The 19,356-nt window shown below is 50.5% G+C and overlaps 1 protein-coding gene across 1 annotated transcript in view; it reads right to left on the reverse strand.

Annotated features, from left to right (window-relative positions):
- Positions 1-19,356, reverse strand: part of KCNQ3 (potassium voltage-gated channel subfamily Q member 3) — a 221,833-nt gene that overhangs the window by 33,058 nt on the left and 169,419 nt on the right. The window contains 2 exon segments of the mRNA XM_039845886.1: positions 793-919; positions 2,474-2,564. Coding sequence (XP_039701820.1) covers positions 793-919; positions 2,474-2,564 — 218 coding nt within the window.

Here is a 19,356-nt window from a genome sequence, read left to right on the forward strand (position 1 = left end):
GGACCAGAGGCCCTTGGAGGGCCCTTCCCGCCCCGACGCTCTGTGGTCCGCGACTTTAGCCGTTCCTGGAGCCTGATGCTCTCGGTCCCCTGACCCCACTGCTGTCCTGTGGCCGTGATTTCAGCAGGATCTTCGGATGGGAACCTGTGGGTCTCTGCTGTGCCAACAGGCATGGGTGAGAGCTTCCGCCTCCTCTGCGATCGGCATGCCTGCACCCCAGCGGAGGGGCTCAGGGACGGCGCCCCAAATCCACTCGCGGTAAGCTCGGCAGCGTGGCGGGGGAGGGCGCAGGCGCCGCAGGCCTGGCCATTAGTGTGAAACACGCCGGCGACCGCCTGCGTGGCTGGGACCGGGTTCAGCCCCCTGAGCCTCAGTTTCCATGTCCGGAACACGGGTGTAACGGGGTCCCAGGGAGGCAATTCTCAACCCGCGACCGTGTCTCGCCTCCCACCCCCAGCACGGCCAGTCTGGGGATGCAGGGGTGCTCTGGGGTGTCACCGTGACTGGGGTGCTACTGGTCTAGGACCGGGGGAGGCTCCACATCCTGCAGCGAGCTGGCTCCTTCTCGGTCCGAACGCCAAGAGCGGCGCGTGTCCCCACGAGGAGTCACCGCTCTGGACTCATTATGAGGAGATGGCCCGGGAAGGGGACGGGGTACTGGGAAGGCTCCGCGTCCTCGTGCAGGCAGGGCTGGCCCCCGCGGAGCCCCGCGAGTCTGCTCAGAATCTCCTCCGAGAAATCACACCCCCAAAGCAGGGGACCAGGGCCCCGCGGGACGGGGACAGGCCTTACCTAGCATGCACAGGGGCTTCCTGGCGAACTTGAGCCGTCCACGCCAGCCCTTGTACCGGCAGCAGCACCCGGCCGCCCAGATCCGCAGGGCGAACTCGGCTCCAAAGATGAAGATAGCGAACGTTTCCTGCGACGAGTGACACGCGGAGAGACGCCGGTTAACGGGGCTGTTTCCGCAGCTTTGGCGGGAGGGAACAGGTGGATGCCTCCGCTCGGGCCGGCCAGTTCTCGGCGTCGCCCTGATGTGCTAAGTGTCCCTAACGGCAAGACTTGCAAAATGACTACTGCTTTTTTCCCTATATTAATGGATAATTTTTTTAAAAAAATCCCTTTTATGTCCTAAAAGCACCTAAGAAATGCAGTTGGGTTGAAAAGAGAGGTAGCAGATATCAGTGGAATCCGCCACCAGGCCCACCCAGCGCCCAGCCCCGGGTGTTGCTAACTGGGGCCAGCGGTTACTAAGCATGGCTCCTGGGCCCCCGCGTGACCCGGACAGAGTGTGTTACAACATTATCCTCATTTTCCACTTTGAGAAACCACGGCACGGAATGGCTAAACAAATGTCTCAAGGCTACGAAGTGGCAAAGAAAGAATCTCAGGCTGGAATCTGGCTCAGAACCCACATGGCATCATAAGCACCACGCTGCCTCGGGACACTGGGTCTGCTCGTCCCTCCCGTGTCCCCTCGTGGGTCAGACACCCTCACCTTTGCCTCCCTCTCTCTTTGGTGGTCTCCCTGGGACCCCAGGCGAGTTGCTGCTCTACAGCGACCCCGGAAACTTAGTTCCTAGAACTGGATGGCTTCCCAGGATTCACCTGCTCAGGTGTCAGCTGAGAGCCGGTGTGGATTATCAACACCTGGCCTCAGAAGGAACCTGTTGACTCTGGCACCAAAGGACGGCGTGTCAGGGTGAGGCAAAGATTCTGCTATCGTGTGAACCCAAACTGGGGGCCTGGCATCCCCTCGCTGTATCAAGGGTGAGGCCTCATCCTGAAGAGGCAGCTGACTCCTAATGCAGCAAGGGTGTGGTCACTCAAAGGGCCAGTGACCAGTGCTGTCCCGGGCCGCAGAGGGACCGGCCCCTCCTGGGGCCTCGTCTCTGCCTGGAGCATTTGCTCCTTACCACACATTTTCACAGATTTTAGGTGAGAATGTGAGGAAACAGAAAATCAAGGGCACTAAGAAACTTGCTGAAGAAAGCTAGGTCCACTCTCTGCCAGACCAGTGGATGGAGAATGGAGAGGAAACAGGCAGAGGCCTTGGGAAGGAGGACTTTGAGTTTTATGTAGACGTGGGATTTTGCACTTGGCCTTGAACGAAGTAAGAGATCCTCAGGGTTTATGGAGAAAAAACAGAGGCAGGTTTTAGAATGGAGCACGCCTTCGCGTTAGCTTTCAGAGGGCTGGGAAGCCGTATTTTATCATTTAACTAACGTGTATTGGTTTGTGCTCTGACCTGGTTTAGGTCCCCTAATCTCTCATCTGGAATGACGATGTTATTCGCCATTCCACCTGCGCCCATGGCAGAGCCGACCAGTTGATCCAGGCATCAGACTTGGCCAGAGACTCCAGGAAGCCCAAACCAGCTGGGCAGAATCACACTCAAAGGTGGCATCCCGCGGAACTCCAACCAAAGGCTTGTACCCCAGAAACACAGCCCAGGGCGGGTCCGCGATCTTACCAGTAATAGAAGCCAGTCTCCTGAAACTGTCTCATACTCCTTGAACGTGGTCAGGACGGCCAGAATCAAGCACCCCAGGACGATCAGGAACCTAGAGCAGAAGGAGGAAGGAGACTAAGGAAATGCTGAGTTCTGGCTTGCTCCAAAGCTAGACAGGGAAGGGGGTGCAGGATGAAGCTACAACCTCCTCTGTTATCCCATGTAACTCATGACAAACCTGTAAGGCAGGTAGGGATTAACATTCCAGCTAAAGAAAACAAGGCAGGGAGAGGGTGGGCACTAGGCATACTTCTGCTCGACCAGCCAGTGAGTGGAATCCGCTAGTTAGCATTCAACGAGATCATCTAGTTTCAACCCTGGAGGACCAAAAAGTACCACAAGTTTCAGCAAATCGACAGGAATGTGAATAAATTAATAACATGTCCTGCACATACAGGACTATGTTTTTCAAATATATGAACGTGTTCTTAGTGTAAAGAAAATGAAGTCATTCCAAAGAGTGGTACATTCAGCAGAGGCCTCTGTTGCCATGTCTCAGCATGTTTTTTTTTTTGTCGTTATTGTTTTTTTTTTTACAGTCAGCAGTTCCTTCAGGAAACAACCTCTTTCGGTTGGGGAATCTTCAGAATTGTTTTTGAAATCACAATGTGTTCTTCGCTCTAGAAAGAGTAGGAACCACCACACTGAGCACTGCAGAACGCCAGTCCGTGCAAGGTCATCGAGGGGTCATCTGGTCCATGCCCCTGCCTCAGGCAGGAGCAACCTGCACCTAATCCTTTGAGACTATTACCTTTATAAACTCTTGGTGGGTGTGCATGTGTGCACATGCTTTACCGTTGCAACAAAGGAAAATGGTTCTCCTCCTCTCGGTGGAGAATCTTTGGTTCGATGATCGACATCGGGTTCTCTGGGTGCCTACGAGGGGAGGGACATGTCTGTGGAATGAGAACGGCGAATCTGCCTAGCGATCACAGCCTCTGTGAGGACCACAGGAGATAACGGATAGAGGATTATTTAGTCCAGTGCATAGGATCGTGCGAACTATAGAACAAGCATAATCACTCTTGGATGATTCTGCAAAGCCAAACTCTAGTTCCCTCAAGACTTTATTTTATTCATTCACAGGCTCTGGAGATAAGACCTAGATCAGAAGCCTCTTCCTCCTCTTATGTTGTGTCATCTTAGGCAAATTTCCACAGTCTTTCTGCAGCTTGGTCTCCTCACCTGTAAGATGGATCCGGTAAAAGTGCCCATCAATTATTCAGTAATACAACCCATGTCAGGTGACTGGACGGGCGCCTGGTCAATAGTTAGCTTTCATTACGTGTTCGCTATTATTCTCTTGTGAGTTAATATCAATATATCTAGTGTCTCTTTTGTCCTGGGCATAGTACAGGTCTTAGTGATGCAAACACAAATAAAACCTGCCCCTCCTTTTCCAGGACCTCTTAGTCCAGTGGAGGAAGTCATGGTAGAGCGTGGTTCAGGTTATGGTCCGAGTGTCCACCACGGGCTGGGGGCACAGGATTGGAAGCAGCCACAAGGCTGTGACCAAAGCGTGGGGAGGGCCCTTGAGGCTTAGTTAGGGTTTGTCCAGGATGTCCCCATGTTCTGTGTGTTGGCCTCCCAAGCACTGTGAACACCACGTGCCCAGGGAGACTGCAGAAGTTCATGGACACAGAACCTTGTTTGATCTTCTCCTTTAGCAAGGGCTGTGGACCTTTCGTGATCTGGCCTTGTCCTCCTCATACCCTCATCTTCTGCTGCTTTCCCATCCCAAGCCGGCCATACATGGTGTTTCTTCAAACTCTTTCAGCCCCTGTGCTGTCCGAAGAAGATCTTCTTCCCTGACCACTCCCCTCCCCCACACACACATAATCCTCTTCCTCCTCTCGCTAATGCCTTGGCAGTGCCACTCACGTCTTGCTCCTAGATCCTTCCATGACCCAGCTGCTCTCTGCTGATTTCCCTGGGCAATCCCTGCCTTGGGAATCACAGAGCCCCTGAGGCATTTCTATTCCTGACCACAATCATTATCATTGTGTAATCTGTTTGCTTGCATTGTGGAATAAATAAAACATACTATCTTAACACGGATGCCAGAATTCCTCTCAGGGCGGGACTGCCTTCGTCTAGTGAAAGAGTTTATTGACCCAGTTGAGGTGGAGGCTGAAACCCTGAAGACGTGACTGCTAACCTTCTCAGCGATAAAAAATTAACTAAACATCGGAGCTGGGGGTTGGTCTTGAGATCTGGGGATGACAAAGAAGAGGAGAGGATACGGCCTCGCCCCGCGCTGCAGAATTTTTAAGAACAAGATCGTCCAAAATTTTAACTTTGAGGCCCTGCAATGCAAACCATCAACCACAGCCTTGCATGAGTGGCTTTGTCTTCAGTTGGCATCAGACATGGAGCTGAAGCCTGTGGCTGGGGCAATGTGTGGGGAGGAAGGACAGCTCAGAGTCCCACAGCTGAACTACGTCAGTGACAACTGGAGCCAGATTCTGACGCTCTAGTACACTCCGCACCTGGAATGTATGTAAAGCGGGGGAAGAGTCTACGAGAGGTGTGTGTGGTGGGTATGCCCTAAGGTGACCTCCAAAGAGTGAGGCCCTGTTTAATCCCCATCCTTGAGTGCAGGGAGAACTTCGACTTGCTTCTAACAATAGAATAAAGCAAAGGTGTCGAGATGACACTCCCTTGATTAGGTTCGTAATGCAGCAAAGCGATGGGGTAGAACATATCTGTGGTTATGCTACTTTATATGACTCCATCTTAGCTTAAGGGAGAGGTTGGGGCTGGAGACCTCGATCCCTTTTGGCTCTAACAGTCCGTGATTTTAGAGCAAGGAGAGGGAATAATTCAGCCTCAACCTTTCACCCAAACGCAGTTTCTGCCTGGTTCCCATCAGCAGCGAGCATGCAGAACCGGGCTGTGGCCAGCAGGGGGCAGCAAGTGCACGGCGGAGCCTCGCGTTCCCTCACCCACCAAGGAATGAAAAGCACCAGCAACCTCAGGAATTTACTTTTTGAGATCTGAGAACAATCAAAAATTTATAAAGCTAAAAACATCGAGGAGGTTCCTTCACCTGAGAAGGGGAGGCACTCTTTGGTTTCTTGCATGTTTCCATTGACTCTTGAAATATGAACTTGATTTCAGACAGAGTCAGGGACGGAAGCCAGGGGCGTGTGGCCGGACGGCGTTCCCTTCCCCGCCTCGCCCTCGGCTTCCGCTCACTCGCTCGGTCGCTCTGTCTCCTCGCCACTCGCTCCCTTCCTTCTTTATGTGTCCTGCTCTGTGGCCTCAACTGTTTCCCTCGCCCCGCTTCTCTCTCGCCGTCCCCCCCTTCCCTGACTTCTCCTCCTGTCCTTCCCGCCACTCTTCCTCCCTCCTCCTCCCCCTCCTTCCTCTGCGCCCTCCCAGGACCTGGAGGGGCGAGCCGGGGTTTGTGGTGGGAGTCTTGGGGGACAGCCAATGGCTGCCCTTCTACCTGCGGGGTCCTGGCTGTCTTTGCAAACGAGGCCAGTCAGGGTGGAGGGGCTCAGACATGGCCTTGAACCGGACAGGGTCTCCTCGGCCATCTTCCGCCCAGGCCAGGGTGCAAAGGGTGGAGGAACCCGACCCAGGAGAAGCTGCATCAAGCGGAAGGTCCAGGGGACCAGGACGAGAACCAGTGCTTCCTGCCCAGGGCCCCTTGATACCAAACCTCTGTCGGGACAGCGGCCGAGAAGCTGCGGTGGCTTCGCACAGGCACCTGCGAGGGACAGCGCCACCCGCCATCCCCTCCAGCCCTCCTCTCGCTGGGTCCACGGGAGCGGGGACCAGCCTCACAGCCACACCCCCTGCGCAGGCTTCGCATGGTGGGACAAAGCGGGCGGCCAACGCTCCAGCCCTGGTTCACTCGTTTCTTCTGCTTTTACACCAATGTTTCTTTTACTTCTGAGAGTCACCCTACCAGGCAGGGGCGCTGTCGTTTTCATGCTGGCATCCCCAGTTTAAGCTTGGCGGGCGGCAGGGCCACAGAGAGCGAGGGGGCCGCGCTGCTGGGGCCAGGCGCTGTGCTGAGGGTGGCCGTGGAGACCTGAGTGAGAATCTGCAGAGATGGGGCAGGTCAGAGCCAGCTGGAGCGGGGAGGAGGGCTGATGGCGCGCTGCGGTCCAGCCGTGAGAGGCCACGCCCTCCCCTGCTCCTCGGGACCCCCAGGTTGGGGCAGGAAAGCTGAGCTCCATTTCCTGGTGGTTCCTGGAGACCCCTCCCCTGTTACAGTTCCTCTCGGGTAGCCTGCCACTCCCTAAGGTCCCGGACTGAGGGAGGAAGGCAGCTGCCAACAACACTGGACTATCTTCCTCATGATCCTTGTCTGTCTGTCATTAATGCAGATGTGCAGAAACATGGTCCCCAGCAAGGCGAAGTCAGAGCCGAACCCTCCAAAAGAGCACGTGTTGCTGACCGCAGAGTTAGCCCACCTGTCCTGATCCTCAGCCACCATCACCAGGGCCTTGCTCTCAAGCAGAAGACAAGACCTCTCAGACTACCTCAGGACCCTACTGCTCCCCATCTGAAATGCCTCAGAGGTAAAGCACCCACTGTGTGTCAGGGCTAGGGATTGCCTTAGTCCTTAGGAGTCAGCCTGGGGGCCCCTGGGAATCACAATGCCCAGTCCAAGGAATTAGCTGAAGATGCTGCACAGCTCAGTTCGACTTCCAGCTCTGTCGTTTACTCGCGTAGGAGGCTGGAGAAGTTCTCTCCTCTCCCCAGGCCTCTGTGAAATCAGGGGATTGAGTCAGATGACCCCAAAGTCCCCCAAGGGCAGTTAGTGGAGAGTCAGGCTTCCGGCTGACAACCCTGGGGAGAGGGCCTGGAAGGCCTTTCGGAGACAAATAGACTTGAGTTCCGATCTCAGCTCTGTCACTTGTCACCTAGGTGACTGTTTCCGCATCTGGTAACGTAATGACAGTGGCTCCTAATAATGACAGGGCTGTTGTGAGAAGCACATCAGACAATGGCCACATACTCTCTTGCTGGCTTTGATGAAGGAAACCGCCATGCTGGAGAGGCCCACATAGAATGGAACTAAATGTGGCCTCCAGCCAACAGCCAGCAAGGAACCGGGACTGTCTGTCCAACAGCCCTCGAGGAAGTGAATTCTTCCAACAACCACCAAAGGGGGCGTGGAAGCAAATCCTTCCCCGTAGTGCTCTCAGATGAGCCCCCAGCCCTGGCTGACACAGAAACACAGATAATGAATGTGTGTTGGGTTAAGCTGCTAAGTTTGTGGTAGTGTTTTATGCAGTAATAAGTAACTAACGCTAGTTAGCCAGGATCTGAATCTTGACTCACCACACGGAAACCAGGTGAGTTCAGGCAGGTTTATTTTTCCGAAGCTCAGTTTCTCATCTACAATATAGGTTCGACAAATCGAGAGACTGTTGCTAACTTATTCTTTATCCCAGTCTTTGTAGCTAAGAGATTGCACAGGGCAGCAAGAATCCTCATAACCAAAACCACGTCTCTGCCTCTCCATCACTTACAGCATCCAACAGCCCAGCGTGGCCCATGTGCAAAGTCAAAAGGCAAAGCTCACAGTAGATTTGGGATTTCATAAAGTCGATGGATGTGATTGTGGAGCTCTTCTAAATACAGCGAAGCCATTAACAAGTGACAATCTTACTAGAACAATTAAAGACAAATCAATTGATACTTCAAAAGATTAAAAGTCTCACACCATCCGTCCCCAAAATGTTGAGAAAATAAAATGCGAAATCATATGGTACTGTCATATAGTTTTGGCGTGGAAAATATGCCCCCAAATTAACACTTGATTCGGTCTTGCTTCATTCTGACAATTAGAGCATAGCTGTGATTCTAACCTATATCTTGTTAACTGTGAGATACATTTAACACGCTTTTGTATTTTAATTACTTTATTATCATAAAGTACTAATAAGATATTTTTCTTCACTGTTTGGTATGAAGTTTTGGTTCCCATTTTCAGCAGAGTCCCCTTATGTAGATAGACACTGGTTCCCACTAATAGTGGAATAAGGGGACCTCCTCCCCAAAACCCACTTCATGGGACAGACACGTGGATTACAGAGGACCGAGTGTGCCAGCCGCCAGAATTCTGGCCAATAGCCCACATTTATCATGCGAGTTTTTACCTCTTTCCTTCTCATCTTATGCTCACAGAGAAAAGTGAAAAAACCGCCTTTGGTAGGACAGTCGGCCCTCTGTGTCCGCGGGACCCCATCTGTGGATTCGACCAAACAGATCGAAAATATTTGGAAAAGAAAAGTCACATTGTTGCTGACATGCACTGTGTACTTAGGCGTATGCCGGTTACCTCTGTACCAGACAGTGGACACTTTTCTTTCCTGTCATCGTTCACTCAACAATACAGTGTAACGCCCGTTTACACAGCATTTACATTGCGTTTGGTATTAAAAGTAACCTAGAGATGGTTTAAAGTATGTGGGAGAATGTGCATAGCTTATATGTAAATACTATGCCATTTTATATAAGGGACTTGAGCACCCATGGATTTTGGTATCTGCGGTGGGTCCTGGACCTAATCCTCCTCGGATATCGAGGGAGGACCATATATAAAAAATTTAAAAAAATCAATTGTCTTTAAAAATTCCCATGTTCTTGAAATGAAGCAAGAAAATCATACTCATAAAAAAGCACCCACAAATCTATATCTGTATATTTATCTATATCTATCTGTGTTTTATCCATATCAATTTATAGATCCATAGGTGTGTAACACAGAAGCAGGTTTTGATCATCTATACCAGGGGTTAGCACACTTCAGCCCTCGGGCCAACCAGCCCGCTGCCTGTTTCTGGAAAAGTTTCTTATACTACGGTCACTCTCCTTTATTTAAATATTACCTGTGGCTGCTTTCGTGACCTGTGTGGAGTAGTTGTCACAGAGACCATCTGGCCTTGCTGAGCCTAAAATATTTAGAATTGGCTCTTTAAGAAAAAGTATCCTAACTCCCGATTTAATCTAAGAGCCAAGGACAATTTGACTCAACCAGTATCACTGAAGATGTGTTACACGTCTCATGTGGTGAGAAAAAAAAATACTTAAAACTTAAAAGGACTTTATCTTAAAAGTACTTCTATTGAGTTGGATTCTAGAATATTTAACACAAAAGGAGGAATAAAATAGGGGCTTACCAATATTTGTGGAGGAAAAGACATACAGATTTAGGGAAAATACAAATTATGAATAAAAATTAGCACAGGGCGTGCAGTTTAAGCTTCATTACTTTCTTGGTGAATCTGCCTCTATCTCGGTTTCGTGGTACCTCACCCAGCATTTCTTCTCGACTGTCCTGTCTTCTCATAAATGGTTTTTAAACAAGTCAACAGCCCTGTCTGAGCTCACTGCTGCTGCCCCAGAAGCACGTGTTACTTTAAGCAAACTTATCCATGACACTTGGTCACAGGGTCATTAGGAGTCCCTGTCAGGGAACAGCCTGGGCCCTGGGGCCCATCACACTAGAGTCTCAAGTCCAGCCTCAGCCCTGGGCTTCTGGCCCCTCATCTGCAGAGTGGGAACGAACGCCTACCTCCAAAGAGGATTCAATGAGTTAAGATATAAAATGCTTACGGGCAGACAGCAGGCACTCAATAACTGGTACTTTCCTTCCAATTCGCTGGCATACATGCCCAGTTACAAAATCTTTATAATTGGGAGCATAAATTTGGGAATCAGACATGGAATAAGGTAAAACTTTGACTACACTATTTACTGCTGTGTGACTTGGGTAAGTAATTTAACCTCTCTGATCCTCCAATCCCTTGCATTCATTGTGGGGATAACTATTCAACCTCACAGAGCTCTTGTGAGGACTACGTGTACTTCAGTTTCTCTATCTGTAAAATGGAATCATAAAATGCTTAGGCTAGTGCTTAATAAATGTTAGCTATTATTATTATTAATATGAATGTCATTTATTATTCCATATAACAGTGTCTGGGAAACTTGTAATTTCTCAATAATTGGAAGCAGCTGTCATTATTACAATACATTTGGAATTCAGCAGACATATATCATCTTTGGGTAATTCTACCAAGAAATACTGTAACAGTTCATTATCTCTCAGACACAATTAATTGTAAGACACATTATAATTGTATAAACTACTAAGAGAGGGACACTGCCAATTAAATTATTACAGTCATCGATTGTATTTCACCTCTTCATTTTAGAGATATTAAAATGGAGAAAAATACTCATTTATCATTGATGAAACAGAGGTAAGTAAAGCTGCCTTTTAACTGAGTCCTTTAGGACAAACCCTTTAACAGGACGAGGTGTTAGGACGTGACTCTGGGCAGGCCGGAGGGGCTGGGGGCAGATCCTACAGGTGCGCAGGGCACACGCGTTGAAGCGTCCCAGGGCTCAGGGACACTGGCAGAGTGACAAGGGTCAGGCACGGGGATTCGAACTCGCAACGTGCTCCTCGGCGCTGCAGGCTTTCCTTCCGTCCTGGATCGACCCTACCAGGCACCCCTAGTTATAGCGACCTGGGTTTGAACCCGGGTCTTCCTCCTTGTGAGCTGCATGACTTCTAGTAAGATTCCTGAAAGATTCTCCATCTTTCCGAAACTCAGCGCTTCTATTCGAAGATTCTACAATGAAGACGCGAAGGGCTACGTGCAGACTTGCGATGAGTACTCTCCGTGAGATAAAGTTGGTCCCAGCTCCCCAGCCAGAATGCAGAGAGCCCTTCTGATTCCTTTCCCCCCACCCCCCATGTAGCTGCGCCCCCGCCCCCTCCAGATTCACCTAATTCTTTCTTAAGTTAGTTCAGCTCTTCCTCGGAAATGATGTCACACATCTGGTCTACCTCTCTCCGTCTCTATGACGACCGCCCTAGTCGAGCCACATCATCCTGCCCTCGGGTCACTCCAGCGGTCTCCTGATGGTCCCCCCACACCTGGCCATCCACTCCATCCCGGAGAGTCCAGAGCAATGTTTCCCCAGCCTCGTTTCCATCGCTCCCCGCCCGCTCTGCGGTCCTAACGTCTCGCTTCGCCTCTACAGAAAGGCTTTGTTTTACCCGCCATCTCCTCTCTCGCCCCTCTCCTCCTAACCCCCCATCTCCCCACTCTCCATACGCCCAGGGCCGTGCATCGTTTGGACAACTCGGTTTACGAGAAAGAGAAGGGTCTTCGGAGGCAGACAAATCTGGGTTCAAATTCTGGATCACATTTCTAGCCACGTGCACTTGGTCACATTATCTTGCCTCCAGAAGCCCCAGACTCCCCATGTCTAAAACGAGGCTAATAGAACGCCAGTGTGAACATGAGCCAGGGGTGGCCACCCCAGTGCAGGCGAGGCGTGACATCGACACAAGTCGGCAACTTCCCAGCCCCTTCCTGCCACCCCCAGAGCCTGAAGTTCGCACTGCGACCCGTCTTCTCTGTCAGCTCTCAACCGTGTCGATAGGATGGGATCATCTTATATAACCTTCTTACATGCACAGAACATCTGCGGGGGGAAAAAAACGAAGTGGTTTTTTTTTTTTTTTTTTTTTTACACTCATCTAGAAAAGCTGATCCCTGGAAGGCCTATATCTCCACTCGGCCCACTCACCAGGACCATGTTTATTGACTTCTTCATCATTTTCAGACCTTGTCACAGGACGCATCGTCTCAGACAGCCAGACGGGGTTGAGTGGTGCTCACCATCGCAAGAGATGATAAAGGAATCTTTGAAAAACCAGGGGCGAGAGCAGGTGCTAAACTCCCCTGATATTATCGCAGGAGTTGGTATGACGTCGGAGGGCGGGAAAAACAAAGGCATGATTAAGAGTCCCTGAGCCTCAGCTAAAAGTCCAGTCAGGGGACGTTTACTTTAACAGGCACCTGCACGGCACCTACTGTGCCGCGATGCTGTGACCTGCAACAAGAAACACGCGTGTGTGGTCTCCTTCCCAGTTTCTGGCTCACAGCTCCCAAAACCCTTGGCATTTGATAAGAGATGAGAGCAGTGATGACGGTGTCTTTTGTCATGTTAATGAGGTGACTTTTGGAAAGCACCTAAGGATGGGGGCTGGTTGCCAAGAGAACCAACCTTGTCATTAGAGGGTTGGGACTTCCAGTCTCCCTCCCCCACCCCCACCTCTGGGGCAGGCGGCACGGCTGGAGATTGAGTTCAGTCGCCAATGGCCAATGATGAAAATAGTCAACCGTGCCTCTGTAATGACGCCTCCGTGAAAACCCAAAAGGACAGGGTCCAGAGAGCTTCTGGGCTGGTGACCACGTGGAGATGTAGAGGGGAGCACCTGGGGAGGGCATGGAGGCTCTGAGCCTTTTCTCACACACCTTGCCTTGTGCATCTCTCCCATCTGGCTGTTCCTGAGTGAGATTCTTCTATAATTAACTGGTCATCTAGTAACTCAAATGTTTCTCCGAGTTCCGTGAGCTGCCCTAGGAAATTAACTGAACCCAAAGAGGGGTCGTTGAGATCTCTGACCTACACTCAGCTGGTCAGAAGCCCAGGCGACACCCTTTCGACTGCTTTCGTCTGAAGTTGGGGGGATGAAGGGACGGTCTCATGGGACAGAGCCCTTAACCTGTGGATTCTGACGCTATCTATCTCCAGAGCTGAGTTCAACTGGAGGCCACCCGATCGGTGTCAGAGAATCGCTTGGTGGTCCCCGCCAATCGGAAGTGGGTACAGAATTCTTACATGCGCCTTTTTGAAGCACCGACTGTGTACACAGCACTGTACTAAAGTCCGCGCGGTCATGGGCACGGCACACACTTCCGGATCAGACACCGCATCTAGTCCCCAGCCCCTCCTGTTCGCATTTTGTGGCTCAGTTTCTCTTAGCTTCCTTATTTGGGCATTGGTAATTACAACATCCCCTTCGTGGGACTGCTCTGGACTTTCAATAAAAGAGGCCGGGTTCCTGACACACAGCTGGCAGGCGGGTTCCACATGTGGTCGACGGCGGTGACAGCAGACGCGGGGCACAGCACCTGCTCACAGGAAGCCCGAGCAGGAACGGCCCAGACCAGCGGCATTTACGGATGTCGACAGGTGGAGGGTCACCTCCCTCTCTCGTCCAGAGGGATGGGGAGGTCCAGCAGAGGCTGCCCGGCTGCCCTTCCCTTGGCCCGCGTGGAGAGGGCCTTTGGCCTATGAGGGTAGAAGGTGAGAGGGTGATGCCCGAGGAATGATGAATGGGCTGAGCAGTTCCCCTCTCCCGTCTCAGCTTCCAGAAGGAGACGGGCATATTTTCTCCCATCATGTCTCTTCCATCTAGGCCTAAGGGTCTCCTGAAACGCCTTGGAGCGTGTCATCCAGAGTGTATACTCTAGATACACGCTCTGGGGTACCCCTTTCCTTCCACCCCAAGCCACCTGTGCTCCCACGGGCTTCCTGTTCTCTACTGTGGCCCTGACGGCCGTTTCTGCTGCCTGTCTCATTGCAGGTCCAAAGGGTTCCAAGTTCTCGGTGGTCCTTGACCACTGCTCACGCCTACGGGCCGACAGATACCGTGATCCCGCGCATTTCCAGCCCCCTTGGTTTCAAAGACTCGATTCACAAAAGACATTCTAAAGCAAACAGTGAGAAGCAAAATACAAAAAGAACCATCATGTCGAATGGGTTTAATTCTACACCTAACAAATCAGCTCTTGTCATTTTCCCCTTCCTGCCTCATCTCCAGCCCAAGGACACGGGGACATATGATTTTTACATATTCGCTTTGTCGCAACATGATATTCCACAATTTATCTTATTAAAGCATAAATATTCTTCCGCTTAGCTATAAAATATTCAAACGACCCTGTTTAACGAAAGCGCAGCATTCTGTGACATCGGCGACTGACACGTAGATAGCTATTCTCCTATCGATAGCTATTTTAGGTTTAATTTGCTTCCAATTCTGTGTCATTATAAATAATGCTATGGTAAATATCTTCTGCGCATGTAATTTTTTCCTTGTTCAGGACCAAATCCTTACGATAAATCTCTAGACTATCTGGGCTTTGACTATCCGTATGGATTCTTGATACATTCTGACAAGACTGCTTTTCTGAGGGTCTTTAAGAGACGATGAGGACCCCATTTTTGCCTGATTTTGCCAGCATTGGCTATTAACAACTGCTAATTGACTTGCTAGTTTAATAGGTATAAGGTGGTACCTGAGATTTGTATTTTATTTATTTTTATTTTTATTTATTTATTTATTTTTGATTAGTTAATTAATATTTCATTCTGACATTGGTCAACGAAATCCGGTAATGGGATCTGCATTTTAAAAGGGACTCAAGCTTTGCATCAAAGGACTGAGGTGCTTTTTATGGGACCTTCGGCTGAGGGACAGGGGTTCTAGGAGAAAAAGAGCCCTTTGTCCTAGCAGCTGTGACATGGCCGCAAACTGGCATTTCACGGTCTCCACCTACATAGTAGCCAAATCAGAAAGCGGCCTTTCCAGCCGCCTTCAGGCTGAAGACTGGGAAGATGCCAACGTAATCGGTGTGTCATTTACTTTTCTTACCATGCCCTGGAGACTTCCCACATTCAGATATAAAAATTGGTCTGCTCAGACCCAAATCAAAAGGTGTAAACATCTTATATTTGCTTATCCCATTAGCACCTTCCTACAAATAGCTCCACTGTTTCTTTTGAAAGCCAAAATGGCCCAATTTAAGATCTGGGTCCCATGCAGTTTTTCCCCCCGCCAGCATGACACAAGCCCCAATTATTCAGAGTTTTTTTTTTTCTCTCCTTTTCGGAAATCTCGTTAGAATGGAAACATTTAGTGGCTTCAAGTTTCCAAAATGAGAGAGATTCGGAAAAAAAGAAAGAAAAAGAATATGGCTCATGTTAGCATTAGCATGATGGAGACACATCTGCTTGCACAGCTGCACTTGGAGAAATAATAGCCATCATGGCTGATTGTGCTTAGCAATTTCCTCGCCTCCCTGAGTTCCATGCTCATCTTTAAATGCTCCCGGATTTTATATCCATTCACTCCATCCTTCATTCCATGTGCGTTTACTGAGTAATTACTCTGTACTGAGCCTTGGGTCCAGACACAGAGGGGACCTAAGACTTCATTCTGCCCTTGAGAAACTTACAGCATTATGAGGAATCCACTTATTGCCCTGGGGAGTGCCCAGCATGAAAGTGGACATGACGGAGGGTGGTTGAGAGCATCTTAGTAAGTTCGTAGTGGTTACCAGCTATCAGCCACAATTTCAAAAACGCACAGCATCCTGGGACTTCGAGACCCCGTCTTCTCTCCCGTTTCTAAGGCCAGTCACTTAGGGGAAAATGCGAGCTCATTCACCCGTCATGGGTGTCAGGAGTTACCTGAAGCTCGGGCTCCACTGTCCTCAATTCCTAGGACCTGTACCGAACTTTGTAAATTGAGGCATGATATTTATCTGGGGGTGGGGAGGGCCTGAGGAAGTGGGGCTCAGGTCGCACGTGTTTCGATATGTAGGAAAAGAGGAACAGGGAGGGAAGGGAATTCTAGGGTCAGGAAATCCGATTTCAAGTCTTTGTCAACAACTACCTGGTGATCTGGGGAAAGTTGACTCTGAGCCTCAGTTTCCTCAAGAATTTCCTGCAAAATGGGTCTAACCATCCCCGAGCGCTCTGACAAAATGCTGGAGGACAGAAAAAAAGAAAAGCCAGAGAGAGCGATGTGAGGTCAGAGACTAAGGAGGGCACTTCGCAGAGCTGTCCGTGAGTTTCTGATGAGTGAGACAGGCAAGGGCCAATGAACGTGACAGCCCACTGCCTGTCATCCTCCAAAGATGGGGCCAGTGTGTCTAGAAGTCAAAACACCCCAAGCGGCCCACCTCTCTTCCCACACAGGTAAATAGTTCCAGAGAAAGGGCCTGCCTGCCTCCGGCTCGTCGCCATTCCCCCAGGATGGGTCCCCGAGGGCCCGTTCTAAGCCATACTCTGTCCTGTGTGCCTACGCACCGACAGCCTGAAGCCCGGAACGCTCCCTGCTGTGCCTCCTGGACCTGATGCAAATAAAGTCACAGACCAGTTCCAGATCCAGGTGTCTCAGGAGGGCGAGACACGGAGCAAACCTGAGCTGAAGACCTGCCTCGTGCCGGGTGACGGGCTAGAATAGTGGGTGCGTGCTCCCACTGGTCCTCCCACCAGGCCCCCTAGGATGTCTCAGCTCCCTAGGATGGGCCTTCCCGTGACTTTGCCATGCTGGTCATTCTCTCTGGACGCGGTCCACTCTCCAGGTACACGTATTAAGTGTCCTTAGTCTACACACCAGGGTGATCAGACCATGCGAAGGGAAAGGCCCCCCCTTTCTGTATGTCCAGACACAGTCCCTTTTAGGAGAAGACTCTTCTTGGGTGAAGACGCACCTTGGGCGCCTTCTCAGGCTTCAGTGCTCAGGCTGCAGACCCTGTGCTCCTCCTGCAGACAGGTCCTCCTCTCCTCGCTCTGCTTTGTCTCTACCGATGTCACCATCCAGCTCCCTAGGCAGCGATGTCGGCTTTTGCCTACATAGGTATGAACTACCTGGGGTACTCCCTCTAGGCCAGAGCCACCCAGGGATGTCCTTTCCCATACACAGCTCAGCGGGCAGCCACAAGCAAACTTCTGGTCACGCCACACCTACTCAGACGGCCTCAGCATTTGCTGGGGTTTGGGGCACGCGCATGACACTGCTACTTTTCAAAGTGAAGTTATGGAAAACTGAAACGCAGAGGTTTTTTTTCCCCCCTCCCCCACATTTTTTATGAAATCATGAATCATTTATCGGTGCTTGTGTAACTGACTTCTTCCCGGACTTAAGCACAGGCCTTTACATGTATCTTTGCTCGATTTCATCCTCTTCGACCCAGCCCGTCTCTCTAGCTGCTGTCATCATTTTGGGAACTCGGTTCTGCTGCGAGAGTAGGAGCTGTCCCCTCCAGCTCTGCCATCGGAACGTTGGACAGTCTTCTCAGTGGCACGATGGACCCCACTAATGAAGGAGCCATTCCCCTTCCACAGCTGCCATGACCTCTCCTCCTTCCTGCACGACGCCTTCCCAGGGGAAGAAGGACTCTGGCTTAGGCTTCCCAATCCCCTCTGTGTCCCCCACCCCCAAACCCCCTGAGACCATCTCCTGAAGGCAGCCTGCCAGGGTGACAAGACTGGCCTTCTCATCTTTCCACATCTGAGAGTAGCTGCTGATAATGTGCCAGGACCAGGGCTTAAAGACCCAAGCCAACCCTGGTTACACTCCTGCTGCAAGGTGCACGGCATCCCCTAACCCTGAGATGGTAGCAAAGCTTGCCCTTGGCCTGTGCCTCCCTTGCTCAGGCCACATGCTCAGAAGATGTGAACAGAGAGCTTTCTGAGTTGACCCATGAAGGCCAGCCACTGATTCGGCAGGCTACTGCAAGCTCCGGTTTGAAAACCATCCTGACCACAGTAATGAAGACCCCGGATCCATTTATCAAGGTCTCTATGACCTCATGGGGCTCTAATGGGAACTGAGTGGTCAGTGCTTTTGGAGGCTGAGTTAGGGGCTGCGTAGGAAATGTGTCAGAAGCATAGCATTTCAAACAGGATTCTCTCCCCCGCTCTCTCTCTCTCTCTCTGTACAGATGAGGACACTAAGTTTTCTCCTTGAAATGAGGACAAGAAAAAAACCCACAGAGAGAAGGAAAACAAGCAGAATGACTCAGAACTAAGGTGACTGCCCAGCTCATTGTGTTCAGGTGCACTTGTCTTCACTATACAGATGAGGCGAGATGGGCAGACAGAGGCAGCAAAAAGACCCTGACTGGGGTCAGAGACCTGAGTTCTAGTCCTGGCTCTGCCCCCAACTACCCGGTGACCTGGGCCAAGTCGCTTTACCCATCCGAGCTACAATTTCCTCCTAGTAACTAGATAATTTCTGGAGATCCTTTCCAGCTCTAATACTAATGCACAGACCGTAATTGAAGTAATAGATGTGCTCCGGAAAACATGAAACTACCCCCCCCCCAAGTGAAGAAGAGAGTGATTTTAAATAAGCCAGGCTAATATTCTTTCTCTTTTTCTCTCTCCCCTTCCTCCCCCCCACTCCTCTCTTCTTCGTCCTTCTTTTAAGGCAGAATCCTATCTCCAGGAACAACCTTATGCAAAATCAAAAAAAAAAACAAAAAACAAAAAAAAACTGTAACAGAAAAAAAGAGGGTGGTGAAATACTGGAGGAGACAAGACCCTCGTGTCGCTCCATCCCCCACCTGCCCTCCGCCCCTCACCCTCCCTCCACACACACACACACACACACACACACACACACACACACACACACACACGATTGACACCATTCGTGAAGCGCCGAATTAGGCTACTATTGGAAAGAGTCTTTGTTTGGATGAATGTTCTACATGTGGGCCACTTTCATGCTGGGCTGGGTGATTTACGCCACACCACAGGTGAGGAGACCTGGGTTTCGAAAAATGACAAGAGGAACGTGTCATCCTTGATCACTGCTGTACCCCAGACACCAGTGCTCCTGGAATGGTCACCGAAGGCATGGCAGGGACCGCTGACCCTCCTCAATCCATCCCCGCCCAGGCTGGGGCTCCATGTGCTTTTGACTTCTGCGGGTTCACAAGCACTGAGCGTCTTTTTTGGAACATACGATCCGTTCCAGTTACCTCCCTGTAAATTTGGATTGTCGGTTGCGCACGGCTATCCTCTGCACCCCCAAACGATAGCCACGTAATAGCCAAGGGCTGTAACATCACCCATAACAAAGAGAAATAAATCCACTTTCTTCTCTTTGTAAAGATGATTAAGGCAAAAAAGAAAAAAGACAGGCATTTGAAAGCCCTAGGCAGTTCTGTTTTGCTCTGAAAGACGCTATCTACACTCTGGGTCCTCTACTC

Source organism: Pteropus medius, unplaced genomic scaffold (genome assembly GCF_902729225.1).
Source record: "Pteropus medius unplaced genomic scaffold, Ma_sr-lr_union100, whole genome shotgun sequence".
NCBI classification, from domain to species: domain Eukaryota; kingdom Metazoa; phylum Chordata; class Mammalia; order Chiroptera; family Pteropodidae; genus Pteropus; species Pteropus medius.